The 19,076-nt window shown below is 45.9% G+C and overlaps 1 protein-coding gene across 1 annotated transcript in view; it reads left to right on the top strand.

Annotated features, from left to right (window-relative positions):
• Nucleotides 1-623: 623 nt before the first annotated feature.
• Nucleotides 624-19,076, top strand: part of LOC126267054 (hematopoietically-expressed homeobox protein HHEX) — a 153,301-nt gene continuing 134,848 nt past the window's right edge. Inside the window, exon 1 of the mRNA XM_049971893.1 lies at nucleotides 624-1,073. Within this exon, the coding sequence (XP_049827850.1) occupies nucleotides 629-1,073 (445 nt within the window). The 5' untranslated portion in view covers nucleotides 624-628. The remainder of the gene's footprint in view (nucleotides 1,074-19,076) is intronic.

Genomic DNA, 19,076 nt, shown 5'->3' with positions numbered 1-19,076 from the left:
GTCTCGGTCACCTCTTGTTCGCATGGACGGCACTTTGAACAGTGGACGTTACATTTCAGATGTGTTACGACCCGTGGCTCTTCCCTTCATTCGATCCCTGCGAAACTCTGCATTTCAGCAGGATAATGCACGACCGCATGTCGCAGGTCCTACTCTATTGTTTTCACTTCTCCAACCGTGTGTGCCAGTTAATTCTTTATGATTACCCCTCGTACCTGATAATTGTACGAGAGAGTACAGTTGGCACGTATATTAACGAGTAATATTGTACCCCTGTAAGTTATGGGATTTATTTTGGTTTGGAAAACTGTTCCCTGTTCCGCTTGTCGTTAGCTGGTTAGATCGCTGACGAACACCTGTCGCGTCCGCGCTCCGGCAACGCGGCGACGGGAGGAGCGAGTAGCGGCAGCTGCGGCGGCAGTAGGCCCTACCGGCCGGGCACCGGCTCGGAGCCGCGGGACTTCCCCCACCACGGCGGCGGGGAGGCGGTCCGCATCTCCGCGAGGAATGCGCTATCAAAAGGCGGCGATGATGTTTTGGCGTATCTTATCGGCCAGCCGGCCGGTCTGCGCCGCGGCGGGGAAACGCCGCACCGCTCCACGCCGCGTCCTCATCTCGCAGTGCGACGATGGCGGGCGGCGTGTGCAGCGGCCCGCGGGCCAAGGCCTCCTTCCTCATCGACGACATCCTGCAGACGCGCTCGCCCGCCGCCGACTCCTGCGGCGACGACGACTCCGCGGACGCCGACGGCGAACGCCTCGACGTCGTCTCCGTCGACTCGGCGGCGTCCGCGTCGGCGTCGGCGTCGCCGTCCCCGTCGCCGTGCGACCTGCGGCAGGCGCTGCCCCCTCCCGTCCCCGCCTCCGCGCTGCAGAGGTACGGCAGCTGCTGGCCGGAGAGGCCGCTGCCGCTCTACCGCCATCCCCAGCCGCCGCCGGCCGCCGGGGCGCCGCCCCCGCACGTGTACGCCCCCGCGCACAGCTACTGCCTCCCGTACGCCGCCGCCGCCCACCTGTTGGACCCAACGGCTGCAGCTGCCGCAGCTGCTGCAGCGGCCGCTGCTGTCTATAAAGGTATGTTCAACTGCTGCGCGCCCACTCTTCACCAATACCGCATCGAGAACTATTTCACACCCAAGACACGATCTACACTCAAAGGTAAAGCTTGCCCTTATCAGCATCTCTAGTCTCTACGGGGAAGAAAAGTCGCGACAGTTAAAATGGACTTGAGCGTCTAGTTCGGGCGTCGAACGTAGTAGTCAGGGAACGCAATTTTGTATACTTCTCAATGGCAAAGCTTCACTGTTTCCAACTCTGTCTACAACTGAAGAGTGGACGTTTCACACCTTCTAACGAGGAGACCGTACGACCCCCTCCCCCCCCCCCCTCTCCCCCTCCCAAGTTTGATTCACATTGACTGGACGTGCAGGGCACGACTGCAACTTCAACTGGAGGACACAACTCTCGACCGTTTCCGACGAAATACAGTTGGAAAGTTTTACACATATTTATATATTTTAGATGATCCGTAGCGCAGCGTGTGTTCGGAGCTCGTGGTGTAGTGGCTAGCGTTGCTGCCTCTGGCTCACGGGGCCTCGGGTTCGATGATCCCCGGCCGTGTTGGGGATTTTCTCTGCCCAGGGACTTGGTGTTTGTGTTGTCGTCATCATTTAATGACCATTCGTTACAGTGGCTTGACTGGATCGAGTACAAATTGGACTGTGTAAAAATTGTGACTTTGACGGGCGCTGAGGACTGCGCATTTGAGCGCCCCACAAGCCAGACATCTTCCCAGTCCAGCGTGTTAACGGGTGGTTACAGCAGCCCAAGGTCTACGGATCTAATATCCTTGCCTTACAAGCTGTCATTATTGAATGATTTATTTATTATTTTCATAGGCTTTATCCTGAAAAAAAACCAGAGAAAACAGTTTTCGCAATGAGATTGCAATAAAATTATTACATCGTACCTTCAACCAAATCAGAATATTCATTTTATTATCATTTTGTCTACGTATGTGGCAAGTATAACGCGTAACCTATGCAACACTGTACGATGAACGATAATATTGATCATAGAAACATGGAAAGCAATAATTACTGCGACACACAACACTTGTAATACACGCCGAACTTTTGCCTGTGCATGAATTTTTCAGTGCGTCTATTACAAAACAAACTTGCGCTACATTCGTAAGCGACGCTCGGTCATCAAAAGATTTCGAGGCGTACCAGGCACGTCTGTTGTTAGAAATACGTGGGAATGAAGTTTAAAAAAAATGGTATTTGAAGCGTGTTTCGAGCCACAGACCTTGCGCTCAAGAAACTAAGCGCTTACTCGGTTGGCTGCGGAATCCTTGATCAAAGCGAAATACGAAGTATGCTAAGCACGTGTAAAATGTTCAAACTTTATTTTCCCGAAAACGTTCGACAGTTGCGTCTTCCCACTCACAAACCTGTCGGGGTCCTAGCAGTGCCCAACGCAGCCTGTCGATACGAATCAAATCGGTGGCGGGGATTTCGTACGCTCCCCCTTGTAAGTGCCAAATCTCACCTGTGTCAGGAGAATCAGCCTCTCTTTGCACGTAACTTATATCTATCCACATATTTAGAAGGTGTTCTGATACCACAGTATTGTGTTACTCATCCTATTGCTGCAGAAAAGTGACACAAATTAGAAAATAAATAATTTATTAAGAACGTTCCTAGTGCAACTACAGGAAACTCACTGTTTCTAAGCACCAATTAGCAAGTTTGTCTTTCAACAGTCATTAATACTGAGACACTACGTTTTATTTTTGGTAATGCAATTATCCTAATACAGCAGTAACATTTTAAGCAGCAGAACTCCAGTCAACAAAAGCCATTTCTCATATATTTTTAAACTTTTAATAGAAAATAACAGAATTAAATACAAGGGGAAAATCTTTCAATATTGACTTCTGTTCCTCCCACAACTCCATACTTGAGATAAGAAGTAGCAAAATTGTAGAATTCGCTTGTTCTTGAGGTAAAAATGACAGCATCATCAACGAGTCTTTCTGTTTTGAAACTGATAAAAATGACAGCTCTTTAGATTAAGTTAGCCGTTGCATATGTCAGCTATGATGTTTCTTCTTTTTGCAATATTTATCTTTTTCCATTGTCCTTAATCTTTAATAGCTATTTGAGATAGATGAGTATGAAACATTTTGACCATATCGTTTTTTACTTTTTTCTGCTTTTGATACCCAAATTATGTTCTTCCATTACAAAGATGTTTCATTTACACAAACTAAAGTTTACATGCACTCTGCTTACTACATAAACTGCTCACCATTTAAACGGAGGGGACCTTGACGCATGGCGCTGGGAACTCCAATGGGAAACGTTGCTTAGCACAAACACCACGCGCCATCTAACAGTGACTGTGTGAAACATTTTATGCGTGATACAGCACCTGTAACAGGCGTAGGCAGTTACAACAGACTGCCGTATACACAATAGCACTGAAAACTCGTTTTGTGAAAAAATGGCATTTAATACGTTTGGCATTACCACTTTTCAGTTGTTTTAAATCACGCTGTTTCGGTATCGCCAGTAACGTTTTGCTCTGCCACCTGTTGGGCCCCGTTTTCACCGTACGGAGTGTAGAGCCTGATATGTGATTTGTGATCAAAGTGAACTTATCGCCCTAAATAACTGTTAATAGCAAATTGTTTATATCGGGGTAGACTCACAAATCGCAATCTGTTTTTCTGCTGTTTTATCCCCAAGATAGTTTCAGTGAAAATTTCGCCATCATCAGTGGATTTCTCTTGATTCCAAAGAAAAGACGAGACGTAGTTTATCACACAGCACAATTCCGTAAATTTTAAATGTTACTGCGATTAGTTGTATCCTCATGTTCCAGTTAGATACCTTTTATGTTTCCCTTCCTCGTGCAGTATGTCGTGTGCAACAAGAGCTCCTATTGCAGGCGTAATTTATTTTTAACCTGAAATAAAATTTGTATTAGGAAACAGCGAGTTCAAGAGGTTGTCGTAACATAACGTCGTAAATTCACACAGTATTATGACATGTAAGATGACGGAACAGCGAAAGGTAGTACTACTGGAACATCAGCATGCAATTAATCACAACAGCGCATCCCCATATTTTATGTACTTACAAGATTAAGAAAAAAATGTCGCTGATGAAAGTGGACTTATCACCATAAGTACCAGTAAAACGAAGTGTTAAGATCAGAGTAGAATCGCGAATGCATTATGTTTTTGTGCTGAGGTATGCTAAAATGGGAAAGAGCTTAATAAATATACAATGATTATCCACTGCCCATACAACACGTTTTAGAACAGTACATTCCATCTCATGATGATGAAACAAATTATGTCTAATCTCGACAGATGTTTTGGTAGTGGCTGTAACTAACGTGATTAAAGGATTTAAATGAGATATTTTTGAGTTCGAAGACATGCGTCACGTATCTCGGAGTGCAAGCAGGAAAGCAATCCCCGGCGAACCGTCTTAGTGAACACGATTGATGGCCCCCTTTTAAAGTCATTGGATTTAGCGACGGAGAAAAGGAAAACAGTGCGTCAGGACCGACGGAGGAAGAAATGGGACTCGCTCATTTAAGTCCATGATTGTACATGCTTGTATGCTGTCGGCTGAGGTTCGAGTCCTCCCTTGGGCATGGGTGTGTGTTTTTGTCCTTAGGATAATTTAGGTTAAGTAGTGTGTAAGCTTAGGGACTGATGACCTTAGCAGTTAAGTCCCATAATGTTTCACACACATTTGAACATTTAGCTAAGCTACTCATTGAACAACAACAAAAACTGCTACCAGTTTCATCTGTCACAAACTGTGAATGAGTTCCGGCGTGCATAACATGTGACCTTGGCCATTGACTTTTTTTGTCACCACTGTAATAAAATCGTACATACAATATTTTAAAATTTGAACTCGGTATTTTTGTTTCTATAATCTTCAGTTCTAAGACTGGTTTGAGGTAGCTCTCCACTTTAGTCTCTTCTTTGGCAGTATGGGTATGGTTTTCTATCAAGTGACATCTTATACCTTACGATTTTCTGTGTGGTCGACACTGTTAGTACTTTTTTACACTCAATTGGCAGCTTATCTTGGTCAATATGGCGACCTAACTTACAAGGTGTGATAATTATGAAATAAATAGCATTGGAATATTTAGCACTAAATATGTAGAAGTAAAGTGTCCTCAATCAGTTTTTCGTTGATGATATGTACAAATCTGTTAATAGTTGACAATTTCTACTGTACTATGAAGGATAAAAAGCTTCTGCCAAAACTTAATAGCTTTCGTGTTCCCAAGATTCAGACTTCTAGACGGATAAAGCGATTCTCACGAAATTTATTGTGTCTAGGGAACTTTGTCTCGATTGTGATGAAAATGACGATGATGAAGGTGATGACGTCGATAATGATCATGATGATGATGACGATGGTTAGTGGTGGTGATGGGTTTTAGACGTTCAACAGTGCGGTTGTCAGTGCTCCCGCTTAATTAATTTAAGAAGGGTGCTGTAAAAATTTTGCAATGGAGTTGTGTCGCTGAGACGCAAGGTGGAGTCTGCGCCGCGAGCAGTGAGCCACAGCTGCGGTGTAAGCAGAGAGCGGTAAGCCCACCCGCTTGCCACGTTTTACGGCGAACGCCCAATGAAGCGTGCGTCATCCCAGCGAGCAGACGCTCTGACTCACAGCACAGCTTTCTGCTTCCACGAACGTACGAGGAGCCGATTAATCGCACTAAATTCTGAACGCAGTGACGCCTTTTTCTGCAGCGAGCGAATTTGTGTCTGCTGATTACCCATTACACAACGGTTGTCAGAAAGTCTGTATCACACCGCATATAAGATTAGTACTCATTGAGAATAAACTTTGTTATCAAAAACATTTTGGTTATTTTTTCTCACAATTACTTCTCATTCGAAAGCAGTCCTCACTATCTGATTTACTTACAGTGACAAGCAATAAAGTTAGACACAAGTATTGACTGTCGTGAACCACACCCTGTCTTCCAGATAACAACGCGTCAGATGGATTCCAGGAGACACCTGAAACATCGTAGAGCCACTTAACAGGCACAGTTCACAGAGACTCTCCTGAGTCCAAGACGCGCAGGCCTCGCTAGATGGCGTACCAGGTAAATTTAGTGAAATGGTAATCCCATCCACTTCCCCGAATAAAATAAGGAAAGTTATAATCTCTCTCAAAAATATAAGCTGATGCGGACTCAGTAGTACTTTGAGCAAAATTCTAAAGAGCTGTTGTCACGTAGGAAGTGTATTCCTATTTGAAAAATGTAGTGTATCATTAGACTTTTTCCTGAGAGATTAAATGAAAGTACTGTATAACAAAGGTGATAAGAATGGTATCAATAATTAATGACATGTTTCACTGCTGACGTTATGTTCAAAAACAGGGTGTTGGGGGTTAATGGCCAGAAGCATACAATTTGCAAACAATTCATCTGAACAGTATAAAACTGCATCAAAAAGCAAACACGGTACAATCATCAAAAGCAGCTCCTCTGTAGCAAGTGCGATGTCATATCTCATAACGGTAGTGATAACACGAAAGGCATGCGTGTAAACCAGAGTAGTTGTGACACGGCTCCACTTTGTCATCTTGTTTGAGGTTATCCCTATCAGGTACGTGAATGCCATATCCGGTGTTACTGGTGAGACCAAGATCCATCGAACTGTAACATTTTCCCCTACTGCGGTTCCGCAAATGGCGTTTCCTCAGACCGGAACATTGTGCTGTTTTCCGCTCTGGCGCACTCTATCGCCAAATCAGCAGTATGCGGATCATCTAGTGAAAAAAAGAATAATAAATTTCTTACAATCAATAACAATGCTCACATACCACTAGCGATGGAAACCTAGCTGAAGCCAGATGTTAATCTCAGTGAAATTACTTTGCTATCCAGGGTGTGCTAACAGGTATCGTAGACGCGGAGTGAAGGAAGATTAGTGAGTTGTGTTCAGTGAACGAAGACGTCATTGAAGATCTTGCTCAACCTCAGAGACAACAAAGATAGGAGTGGTATCAGCCATGTTCCTTCAAAAAAACTGTACCTATACTTGTATCAATAGATCTACTGAGCAAGGTAACCCAAAAACTGAACAGCCGGATGGAGATCTGTATCACTTTTCTCCCAAAAGCGAACCCAATGACGTAATCAGTTCGACAGCTCACTCGACTGTAGAAACGGCCAATCTTGTTGAATGTATAGGGTCGCCATCAACACTGTCTGTGAAAAATAGTGCAATGACGATGAAGCCGCTAGTCGATAGGTGTTGGGCACACCTACCTCATATTTTTTTAATTTTTTATTTTTATTTTTATTTTTATTTTTTTGCTGCGACATAAAGTGACAAAACTTATTTAACGAAGTCGGAATCCATTGGATGCCTGTGCACGCAGCGACTGTTAAACATCAAGGAAGGACAGCGGTAGGTCGCAAAATCAAAAATTTATTGCAATCTATATTTAGACGAAAACATAGTCATGCTCGGCTCTAAAATACAAAACAGATAGAATCAAAGACAGGTACAAAATACACTCCTGGAAATTGAAATAAGAACACCGTGAATTCATTGTCCCAGGAAGGGGAAACTTTATTGACACATTCCTGGGGTCAGATACATCACATGATCACACTGACAGAACCACAGGCACATAGACACAGGCAACAGAGCATGCACAATGTCGGCACTAGTACCGTGTATATCCACCTTTCGCAGCAATGCAGGCTGCTATTCTCCCATGGAGACGATCGTAGAGATGCTGGATGTAGTCCTGTGGAACGGCTTGCCATGCCATTTCCACCTGGCGCCTCAGTTGGACCAGCGTTCGTGCTGGACGTGCAGACCGCGTGAGACGACGCTTCATCCAGTCCCAAACATGCTCAATGGGGGACAGATCCGGAGATCTTGCTGGCCAGGGTAGCTGACTTACACCTTCTAGAGCACGTTGGGTAGCACGGGATACATGCGGACGTGCATTGTCCTGTTGGAACAGCAAGTTCCCTTCCCGGTGTAGGAATGGTAGAACGATGGGTTCGATGACGGTTTGGATGTACTATTCAGTGTCCCCTCGACGATCACCAGAGGTGTACGGCCAGTGTAGGAGATTGCTCCCCACACCATGATGCCGGGTGTTGGCCCTGTGTGCCTCGGTCGTATGCAGTCCTGATTGTGGCGCTCACCTGCACGGCGCCAAACACGCATACGACCATCATTGGCACCAAGGCAGAAGCGACTCTCATCGCTGAAGACGACACGTCTCCATTCGTCCCTCCATTCACGCCTGTCGCGACACCACTGGAGGCGGGCTGTACAATGTTGGGGCGTGAGCGGAAGACGGCCCGACGGTGTGCGGGACAGTAGCCCAGCTTCATGGAGACGGTTGCGAATGGTCCTCGCCGATACCCTAGGGGCAACAGTGTCCCTAATTTGCTGGGAAGTGGCGGTGCGGTCCCCTACGGCACTGCGTAGGATCCTACGGTCTTGGCGTGAATCCGTGCGTCGCTGCGGTCCGGTCCCAGGTCGACGGGCACGTGCACCTTCCGACGACCACTAGCGACAACATCGATGTACTGTGGAGACCTCACGCCCCACGTGTTGAGCAATTCGGCGGTACGTCCACCCGGCCTCCTGCATGCCCACTATACGCCCTCGCTCAAAGTCCGTCAACTGCACATACGGTTCACGTCCACGCTGTCGCGGCATGCTACCAGTGTTAAAGACTGCGATGGAGCTCCGTATGCCACGGCAAACTGGCTGACACTGACGGCGCCGGTGCACAAATGCTGCGCAGCTAGCGCCATTCGACGGCCAACACCGCGGTTCCTGGTGTGTCCGCTGTGCCGTGCGTGTGATCATTGCTTGTACAGCCCTCTCGCAGTGTGCGGAGCAAGTATGGTGGGTCTGACACACCGGTGTCAATGTGTTCTTTTTTCCATTTCCAGGAATGTATATATGTTCCACAGAAACAAAAATCCATAAGAGTGAGAACTTCCCAATAATATACCATTTCCAAAGGTTCCAATGTGTCAGAGCGTAACACATAATAAAATGACACTAGAATGATTTACACCTTGTCACACTACCATATTGTTCTTCAAATATTCTTAAAGAAATAAAAAAGTTATTTTTGTGACAGGAATGTGAGAGGCTATACTGTATATTTGTCATAATATTTTTGGTGTTCTAGTATGACGCTCTCCAGATTACCTCCTCGCTTAAATGCTAACCCAGAGAAGCCGCTTCATGACCTTCATGGCACGATTTTAATGCTGTTTTACTTCGCTCTACGTTTTTTATGTCTTACAATGTTTTGTTCCTTTCGACATACATTAAGTCAAAGAATGTTGTATGAATCCTTTGTAAACGGGGTTTAATCCAATCGTCTTATTGTTAAATTCTCTGTGGTTTGTCGCAATATAACTGCACGTGTTCTTTACGGTCTTGTATTGCATTGAACTGGGGACCTAGAAACGACGGAGAGTCCTCAGTGGTTCACAACCCCACAACAGGCCACAGCAGTCCACTCACCCCATCGCCGCCCCACACCGAACCCAGGATTATTGTGCGGTTCAGCCCCCAGTGGACCGTCCGACGTAGTGTAACTGAGGCAGACTAGGGGGAACCAGCCCGCATTCGCCGAGGCACATGGAAAACCGCCATAAAAACCATTCACAGACTGGCCGGCACACGAGACCTCGACACTAATCCACCGGGTGGATTCGTGCCGGGGACCGGCAGCCCTTCCCACCAGGAAAGCAGTACGTCACACCGCCCGGCTAAGCGAGTGGGCCCTGCTTTGCGACCTTACTTACATTTAAATTCTGCTACTAGTTCTTATGAAACTATATAGTCTCTGCGTAATTTCCATATCCCAGACACATCTTATTATAAGTTCCATTTACCGATTAACATTCTACTAAAAAATAATTTTTTTGATTGTATACTCCATCAGGGGGCACTTTCGGTCTTAGATAACGTATATGCATGCCGTTTGTGTTGGAATTAAGCAACGGCATCAGTTTTGTGTCTGCCATCCAAAGGCTAATGTCATTTTGTCATATGTTATGCTATGACACCTTGGGACCATTATGACTCTATCGTAATGGTGTGTTCCCACTTATATGGATTCCTGTATCTATGTTGTATACATGTTCTGTACCCTGTTCTTGTTTCTACGAGTTTTGTGTTTTAGCACCGATGGTGGCTATGCTTCAGCCGAAATATAGATCGGCAGTAAATTCTGGATTTTGCAATTAATTGCTGTTTCTCCTTCAGTTTAAATCTTATTTAGTTCATTTGTCACCTCATTTAGAATACATACGGTTTACTATGTTAGAGATTGACCATATAGACTTCTTGTTATGCATGTCTACCAATGTACGTGTGCCTGTGATGGCTGTTGATACCAGAATGAAAACCTGGTCATGCAGAAATGTTGTTGAATCACAGTTATACTCTACTACCACATGACAAGCCGCTAAAGATCTGTACTCGAAGTTAATAATTTTTTTTAAAGTTTGGCCGACTGTTACCTGTCACTTTGGGACACCTTCAACAAATTCTTAGAGCCTGTGGAATCCAACGTAGAGAAAACTATTCATAATGTCGCTAATGCAATACTAAATGGTAAAGACAGAAATCTGTCCTTAAACTGCACAAGGAAGTTACTAGAACAAAAGTAATTATATACTCGAATAAAATACACGAATTAATACAAACTTCGCATATAAGGTCATTTTTGCATAAAATAAGAAATAAAACAGAGTACTCTAAAGTCAATCGTGTTACCATGAGATGAACTAAAATGGTTTTGAAATAAAATTATTTCTTCTTCTGAAAAAATCTGAGGTATTTTGAGTCATTGATACAACACTATTTTTATTTCTCATTTGGACAATTTTTTTTACGTCCTTCGCCATTATTCTCGTTCAGATCTGTTTGTTTCGGACACGATTGTCAATGGTTTGCCTGTCCTCTACAACTCTGTGGCCAGGTTGTTCCTATATTTTCCATATGTTCCTTTTAGCCTTTCCTTGGGAAACCACTTCCATGTTTCAACGATAGCATTTCGTCAGTCACAATTTTAAGATTGCCAGAATGCTCAACCTGCGTATTTCTGTGACACTTTCAACAATCCCCATCGTTTTCTCTTCTAAACATGTTGAGCATGTGTTCTAATTTCGCTGCCTGCCAAGTCTTCTTACCGCCCCTCTCTCTAAAACTATTTTTTCCAGTTATCCACGCAAATTTTAGTGTCATACAGCACAACTTCCTTAATTATCATGTGCTCTATCCTTATTGTTATCTCTGCGTAATTTGCTCTAGCAAACACTTTTTAATAGTTGTGCTGCACTTCGTCCTTGATTAACTCGACGTCTTACATCTTTTTCATACACCTTTCATTTAGTAAATGTACATCTTGCACTCTTTATTTTCGCAAATATATTCGCTTAAGAAACCATAGTTTTCCTCCATCTTCTGCAAATAAATGTACTTTGTTCTCAAGGCCGAACTTCAGTTTATGTTCCATTCTTCCACTTTTCTCGCCCCCCAGGAGGCTCATGGTTCTTCCATGAGTTTGTGCGTGGCACACACGTAGCCCCGAGCTATTGCAGCCCATTCTTTCTTTCCTGGCTGCATTTCCTTCACCCCGCCCCTCCTTCCCTCTTCTCGCTCTTTCTGTGTTGCACTCTCCTTCCCCTCTGTTGGTGTTCTGATTTATATTGCTTACACCGTTGTTCCTTCTGCCTATTCTCTTTCTCCTTTTTGGTGTTTAGGTCCCTGTTTGAGATTTGACCTCCACTTCCAAATTTTCTGTTTTTAGTGTGAGCCATTTGGGGAAGAACTCCCTCCTTCCCGTCTTCCTTCCCCGCTGTAGCCCCACTCCACCCTGCTAGGTCACCAGCACATGTAGCCATCCCTGTGGTGGGGCTGTTATGTATCCATCTGGCTGAGCCCCTGACAACACAGGGATCACACTACTGACACCTGAACTGTTCCCTCCCCATGTATGCCGAGGATTGGTTGGTTGTCAGAAATGGCCGCTATGCCAGGTGGTCCTCGCTGTGCCTGGTGGTGCCATGGGAAAAGCCTGTGATAGGAGTGGGTGGTATCAGGGCGAATGCTTAGCGCATGAAGCGTATCAAACTGCAAAAATCTGGTCGTTGTCAGCGATGGGAGGTGGGCCAGGCTCGCCAACTTGGGATGAAACACTTTTCCCACTACGTCGTCTGTACTAGGACGGAAAAGGGACACATTCACCTCCACAAAGCCGTTTTTTGTGGAGAATATCGAGGACAAGTTTGGTGAAGTGAAGTCTCTCAGTAAGATGCGGCCAAGCTCCCTGTTGAGCAACGCTTCTGCCGCCCAATGTGCAGCTCTTCGTTCTTTTGATCGTCTTGGCAATGTCCAAGTATCTGTTACCCCTCACCAATAAACACAGTCCAGCGAGTGATCTTTCATAGGGGCCTCATGCTGCACACTGATGAGAAACTCCAGGCTAATCTGGAGCGAATCGCGTTCATTTCTTTCGACATGTGTAGAAGGCTCACAAAGACAACCGCACCAATACCAGCGCCTACATTCTGGCTTTTGAGGAGGATACCATCACAGAGATCAAGGTTGTATGCCACAGATGTGGCATCGGTGCTTGCGTTTTGAGCATGTCTTTTCGTTGTATGGCAGACCCTCTGTGTGGTGACTGTGGACACCCACTCCATGAGGGAAGCCACTGCGTTCTGCCACCTGTTTGTATCAGTTGTCATGACTGTCACTCCCCTCGCTCGCCGGATTGCTCAGTTTACAAGAGAGAAGAGAAAATCCAAGAGTACAAGTCCCTGGATCGCTTGTCTTATGCTTAGGCTCCCCAAAAATATGAGCGACTCCATCTAGTGTTACTTTCTTCACCTTTGGCCTCTGTTACATCCTTCCCCCTCGTACCTCTCTTCCTTACTCCAGCCCCATCCCCCCTCCCCTCCTCCTGCCCTTCAACTCCCATGACCTCCTCTCCAAGAGACGCCCCCCCCCTTCTTTGGCACTTGCCACCCTGAAGGGGCTCCCCTCCCCTCCACCTGGGACCCCTTTCCCTGGCCTGGCGACCCCAGACCGGAGGTCTGCTACCACAAATCGTCCATGAGATGGATCATGTGTGTACCTGAGGTCGCCCTCTCTCTTTCGGTTCTAGATCTTGCAGATGCCTGTACTACATCTGTCCCTGCCCTCTTCCACCTTCAAAAGAGAAGAAACTTAAGTCCCAAGGCGTACCAGAGGTGCCCCCACAGGTGCCATTCCCCTCCCCCCCCCCCTCACAATTTGAGCCTGACATCTTATTGATGGATGTCACCCCACCTTTGTCGGTGACAAGCACTGACTGAGTGAGTCCTTTATGTCTAACCTGGACTCTCGCCACAGGGTCATCCAGTAGAATTGTAACGGGTACTATCGACACCTGCTGGAAATATGTGGAAATACGACGTCTTGTTTCCTTCTATTCCGCAGTCATACTCTTCAAGAAATGCACTTGTATGACGACCACTCTCCAAACGTTCCGTGGTTATCAGGCATTCTGTCAGAACCGTACCAGCCCTGGTGTAGCATTTAGCGGGGTCTGCACTTTAGTTCGCTCCAGTGTCTCGTTAGTGGCTAGATCTTCCTGCATTCCAACCTGGAGGCAATAGTGGCTAGGGTGCCAAGCGAATCTGGCTATGTCTACGTCCCTCCAAGTAGGCCACTTCCTTATGTTGAACTGTCTACCTTAATACAGCAACTTCCGCCCCTGTTTCTCCTCCTTGGATGCTTCAATGCCCACCACCAACTGTGAGGGGAACGCCACTTCAGGAGGTGGTGCTCTCCAAATTGACCAGCTTATTACAAACTTCTATTTGTGTCTCATGAATGACAGTTCACCTACCCACCTCAGTGCCGCTCATGGCACTTTTACTGCTATCTATCTCGCTATCCCCTCTCCTGCTCTCGTGGCTTCCCATGATGATCTCTGCACTTTCCGGTGATTATATCGTTTCCCCACTTCTGCCAGGCAGACAGGCCCCCACGTTGAGCATTCTGCAGGGAAATTGGCCTTTATATACATCTCTTGTGTACTTCGACACCTCCTCTCCAATTGCACTAATGTGGTCATGCAACTCTGCCACTATTCTTCACGCTGCTGGTATTGCTGTCCTCCTATCCATAGGTCCCCCTCGTCATTGACTGGTACTGTGGTGAAGCAAGGATGTAGCAGTCGCTGTCCAGGATCACCAGCAGGCGCTGCAGCGATTTAAGCGACACCCTTCACAGACCAACCTCCACGCTTTTAAGCTTCTCCTTGTTACGGCTCATTACTCTATTAAGCAGAGTAAAAAGGAATGCTGGGAGCGCTATGTTTCCTCCCTGGGGATGTACGCCTCTCCGTCACAGGTTTTGCCCTACCTCCATAACCTTCTGGGCCGCCAGCGACAGTCAACTGTTCAGGATCTTAACCTCCAAGATGTTCTGTGCACTGATCCATTGGGCCTAGCAGAACACCTTGGGACACACTTTGCGATGGCATGAGAATCATCTTCCTATCCCACAACCTTTCCCCAGTAGAAAAGCTGAGTTGAACAGGCCCCCTTTCTGTTTCAACCCACACCATGCTGAATCCTATAATGAACCCTTCACTGAATGGGCATTCTTGCAGGCTCTTACCTCTTCATGTGACACATCCGCAGGCCCAGATTCCATCCATGATCAGATGATCCAACACTTGGACATTACCCAGAGGCAACATCTTCTCAGGGTCTTTACCATATTTGGCTCACAGGTGCTTTCCCAGTGCATTGGTGGGACAGTTTTGTTATCCCTGTCCTTGATCCAACGTTTCTTCACAGCTACCGCCCCATTAGCCTGACGAATGTAATTTGTAAACCGCTCGAGAGGATGGTTTGCTTCAGAGTTGGGTACTCGAATATTGGGGCCTTCTGTCCCTGTATCAATGTGGCTTCTGGGAAGGACGACCTCCAATTGACCCTTTACTCAGACTGGAAACAGCAATCTGACAAGATTTTACTAACTGCCAGCAGCTTGTCTTGGTCTCCTTTGACCAATATAAAGCATACAGTGTTGTATGCCTGGCGCCGTCACATTGTAGTTACCGTCCATGACCGGGGCTTCAGTGGCCCCCTTCCGACATTTATCGACGATTTTTGTATCCAGTGCAGCTCCCACTCGATAGTATCTGCTGAATGCCAGCTCCAAAGCGCCATCCATCAAGTCTCTGCGTGGGTTATCTTCCACGGCTTACAGTTTTCGCCCTCCAAAACGCGTGTTGTGCGTTTTTGTCATCGACTCACACTACACCCCGATCCAGAACTTTATTTAGGCGACCAGCTCCTCGATGTTGTAGATCAATCCCGATCCATGGGCCTTATTTTTTATAAAAAGCTGACGTGGCTACCCTGTATCCGCCACTTAAAGACTACATGTGCAGAAGCTTAATGCTGTCCACGTCGTGGCCCACAGATCTTGGGGTGCACACCGTGTCAATCTTCATCTCTGCCATGCTCTGGTCTTGTCCAATCTAGATTATGGTAGTCAGGTTTATGGCTCAGTGGCTCCCTCTTCACCATTGTGGGATGTTACCTGGCTATTGGTGCCTGTCCCATTGACCATCTCCTCGCAGAAGTGCGGATTCGCCCTCTACAAATACGGCGGAGCAAACTCCTGGTTTCTTATGCAATCGCCATTCGCCAATTCCCTGATCATCCTGTGTACCCTGTCCTCTTTGAAAATGAGGGATGTCTTTATCCTAATAACCGCCCATGGGTGGGATTGCCAGTTGAAATTCATCTCACTTCCTTCTGTCAGTATCTCCATTTCCACTCACTGGAATGCCCCCCCCCCCCTTCTGTATTTCCTCCCACACACACCCCTTGGATGGAGTCTAGTCCACGGTTTAGGACCGATCTATTCCATGGTCTTAGCGTCTCTGTCGCCTCTATGGTTTTTAATATCTAGTACTTGCCATCCTTGCACAGTTACAGTTCCATGTTACCACAGTCTTCTACGCTGATGGTTCTAAGACGACATCTCCTACTGGTTTAGAATACCATCTATTGCCGGGATCATGTCGTGTGTTCACAGCAGAGATCCTGACCATTCACAATCTTTTTTGTTTCAGAGGCCTCCTTCGACAGTGTTTTAATTTGTACCGACTCAATGAGCAGCCTGCAGGCTATAGACCAACGCTACACAGGACCTCTTCTCAGCCCTTGGCCGTGCCGCCTGCTTAGTTATCTTTCTGTAGGTCCCAATCATGTGGGCATCCCAGGGAATATATTGGCTGACCATTTGGCGAGAGAAACAGATACTTACTCCCATTCCCTTTCATGATTCCATCTGCAGATATAGGCAAAATGTCTCTTTGCCCAAAAATAGAATGAAATGTGGTGCGCTGCTGCTTGCAGTAATAAACTCCGCACAATCATGGAGTCTACTTGTCTCATGTCTTATGTTGTCTCCGCATTAGTCATACCAGGCTCACTCATTGTTTCCTCTTGCGTAACGAGTCACCCCCACAATGCGGTTGTGGAGTGACGCTGATGGTATCCCCTTCATTTGGCTCTTCGTCCTAAGTATCCTCATCCAGATTCCTTAAATTTAATATTGGTAGATGATGCATGGATGGTTGAACTTCTCCTCAGTTTCCTCCATGAAAGTGGTTTTTATTATCAGATATAAGGTTTTACTTTACTCCTGTAGCCGGGGCAGGTAGTTGAGGCCTGTCTTCAGTCTGGGACCGATGACCACTCCCCCATTCTTTTATGCGTCTGTTTTCCCAGTTTTTGGATTTGGACTACCCGTTTATACCTTTTACTGTGTGTGTTTTAACTTCCTCATTTTATTGTTTGACTCCTCTCGACTTTTAGCAGCCCCTCTCTCTACCGTGTGTAACTCTGCAATCGCGAGACTGATGACCTCGCCGTTTAGTCCCATACTCCCCCAATCAATCAATCAATCACTTTTCTCGTCATGAAACGGTCGTCTCTGGTGTCATTTGTGATTGTAACTACTCAGCTATGGTTTCTTTGTTTTTTCCTTAGAGAAAAGAAAAAGGTTAGAAGTACGTCTACAATCGATCAAATTCCATTTAATTGTCAAAACCAGTTTCTAATGGTGGCAAAGATTTCATTTGAAACGATTTTTTTTTTCATTCGGTAATCTTTATCAACATTCCTCCTCTATATTTCAGAGGCGACTGTAAGCTGATATAAAACAAAAAAAAAGCGACGTACCACGAAGGAATTATCCTACTGGGACGGAAATCGGTAGATGTGATGAAAATCTACAGACCAACAAACGATTACAATGTCAGAAAAATTGGAAGATTTATTCAATAAAGAGAGAGCTTCACAAGTTGAGTGAGTCAATAACGAGTTGGTCCACCTCTGGCCCTTATGCAAGCCGTTATTAGCTTAGCAGTGATAGACAGAGTTGATCGATGTCCGAGACGGACCTTATTTGGGGACAGATCCGTGACCTTGTTGGCCAAGGTAGTGCAATAAAAACGGGGCATAGAATATCATCGACGTACTGCTGTGCTGCAAGGGTACCGCGGATGATACTCAAAATGGTCCTGATATGAAATGAAACGGCGCCGGGATCACCACCATATGATGGGCGTCAGTCAGTTTGGTATCACACCACTGTCGAGGGCGTCTCCACACAATTCTCCGCTAGTCATCAGTGTATGGAATCTCATTGGATGGAGTGTAATTGTCTTCAGTGATGAGTCCTGTATCGAACTGATCCTTTATGACCAGCGGAGACATGTCTGGAGACGCCCTGGACAGTGGTAGGGATACCAAACTCACTGTCACCCGCCATACGGCCCGACAACCAGGAGTCATGGTCTAGAGTGCCTTTCCATTGCACAGCAGGGACCCCTTTGATTGTCACACGCGACACCCATAGAGCACAGCTGTAAGTCGGCGATATTCCATGCACCATTTCGTTGCCTTTCGTAACAACCCATCCTGGCCGCTCACACACGGCGACAGTTACTACTGCTTGTCTTCGCGCTTGCCAAATCCTAATTTTGCCAGCCAGGTCACCGAATCTCTCTCAAACTGAGATCGTTTGGAGCACTGCGGAAAGTGCCCTCGAACGCTCCAACTGCCCATAATTTGGCATGAAATACCTCAGGAGGATATTCAGCAATATCAACCAATGCTTGCCTAGGGGCTAGAGGTAGACCAACGCATTATTGACTTTACCCTTCTTTTTTAAGAGAACTTAGAAAACTCTGAATTAGGTTTTGCCGTCTGGCCAATCACTCGACTCGATCACCAGAACGGATACTTCGCCCCAATTCCGTGACCAGTTCCTCCTCCATTCGCATGCACTTGCGGGTGGGAGATAGTGCCATTCACTAAGCATTTTTTTCCCACATAAGGCGATACTCAGTAATGACGTCACATCTGTCCAGGCTGATTAACGGCAGGTAGCTTGACACAGAGCCATTCCTGGCTACACTGCCTCATCTGCACAATATCAACACAATTCAGCACGTTGACGAGTGGAAAGTTGCTTGTATGACACAATGGGGGACAGAGCATGAAAAGTAGGAAGCGAGGAGCTAGGAGCGGAAGTTGAGAGGCCAAAAAGAAACACCATTCCCGAAAAGAGACCAAATTTTTATTTTCTCGGACCATCACTGAATTAACGAAATAAGGATAATTAACAGTTACAAAGAGACATCAAATACTTTTAGAACAGCTTGAATAATCCACAGAAGACGATCCGACTCCATTCGTCAAGTACTGGACGTGCGCTGTACCCGACTCCCTGGCTAAGCCCCACAGAAGACTGTCGTACTGTAACATCAGAATAATAAAAAAACTTAAAATCTAGACTTAATACTTTAACAAAAAACAAACAGTGCAACCTCCTTCATGAACTCTAAAGACACTGAAGTATTTAAAAATTAATGTAACATCAATAAACATTAATAAAAGTGCTTTATCTTAATTAATGTAATCTATAGAGTGATT

This window comes from Schistocerca gregaria, chromosome 4 (assembly GCF_023897955.1).
Source record: "Schistocerca gregaria isolate iqSchGreg1 chromosome 4, iqSchGreg1.2, whole genome shotgun sequence".
NCBI classification, from domain to species: domain Eukaryota; kingdom Metazoa; phylum Arthropoda; class Insecta; order Orthoptera; family Acrididae; genus Schistocerca; species Schistocerca gregaria.
The sequence above is the reverse complement of the archived record's forward strand: the minus strand, read 5'-3'. Positions and strand labels throughout refer to the sequence as shown.